Source organism: Parus major, unplaced genomic scaffold (assembly GCF_001522545.3).
Source record: "Parus major isolate Abel unplaced genomic scaffold, Parus_major1.1 Scaffold948, whole genome shotgun sequence".
NCBI classification, from domain to species: domain Eukaryota; kingdom Metazoa; phylum Chordata; class Aves; order Passeriformes; family Paridae; genus Parus; species Parus major.
The window spans coordinates 2907-3790 of NW_015379823.1; the positions used below are offsets into that span (position 1 = coordinate 2907).

The following is an 884-nucleotide window of genomic DNA, read 5'->3' on the forward strand; positions in this document are numbered from 1 at the left end:
ATTAATTAGGGGAGGGGTCTCAGGGTGGTAATAATTAATTAGGGGAGGGGTCTCAGGGCGATAATCATTAATTAGGGGAGGGGTCTCACCAGGGTGGCGTTCTTGGCGCCGACGCTCGCTCGCTGCACCAGCAGCTTCTTGTCCCCGAGCTGCATCCCATTGAGCCCCGCGATGGCCTGGGGACCCCAGACCCAAATCAGGGACCCCAAACCAGGGGGGGGACCCCAGACCCAAATCAGGGACCCCAAATCAGGGACCCCAGACCCAAATCAGGGACCCCAAACCAGGGACCCCAAACCAGGGGGGGGACCCCAGACCCAAATCAGGGACCCCAGACCCAAACCAGGGACCCCAGACCCAAATCAGGGACCCCAAATCAGGAACCCCAAATCAGGAACCCCAAACCAGGGGGGGGACCCCAGACCCAAATCAGGGACCCCAGACCCAAACCAGGGACCCCAAATCAGGGACCCCAGACCCAAATCAGGGACCCCAAACCAGGGGGACCCCAGACCCAAACCAGGGACCCCAAACCAGGGGGACCCCAGACCCAAATCAGGAACCCCAAATCGGGGGGGGACCCCAGACCCAAATCAGGGGGAGCTCAGACCCAAACCAAGGACCCCAGACCCAAACCAGGGACCCCAGACCCAAATCAGGGGGACCCCAAACCAGGGGGGGGACCCCAGACCCAGATCAGGGGGATCAGGGACCCCCAGCAACTCCCCCAGAGGGGATTTGGGGTTCCCCAGGTGTGTTTTTGGGTCCCCAGGTGGATTTTTGGGGTGTCCCAGGTGTATTTCAGTGTCCCCAGGTATCCTCAGGTGTCCCCAGGTGTGTCTCAGCTGTCCCCAGGTACATTTCAGTGTCCCAGGTGTGTCCCA

The 884-nt window shown here is 61.2% G+C and overlaps 1 protein-coding gene across 1 annotated transcript in view; it reads right to left on the minus strand.

Annotated features, from left to right (window-relative positions):
• The window catches only part of U2AF2 (U2 small nuclear RNA auxiliary factor 2), a 2141-nt gene extending 1922 nt beyond the window's left edge, over nt 1-219 (minus strand). Inside the window, exon 1 of the mRNA XM_015616847.3 lies at nt 90-219. Coding sequence (XP_015472333.1) covers nt 90-155 — 66 coding nt within the window. The 5' untranslated portion in view covers nt 156-219. The remainder of the gene's footprint in view (nt 1-89) is intronic.
• Nucleotides 220-884: the final 665 nt, after the last annotated feature.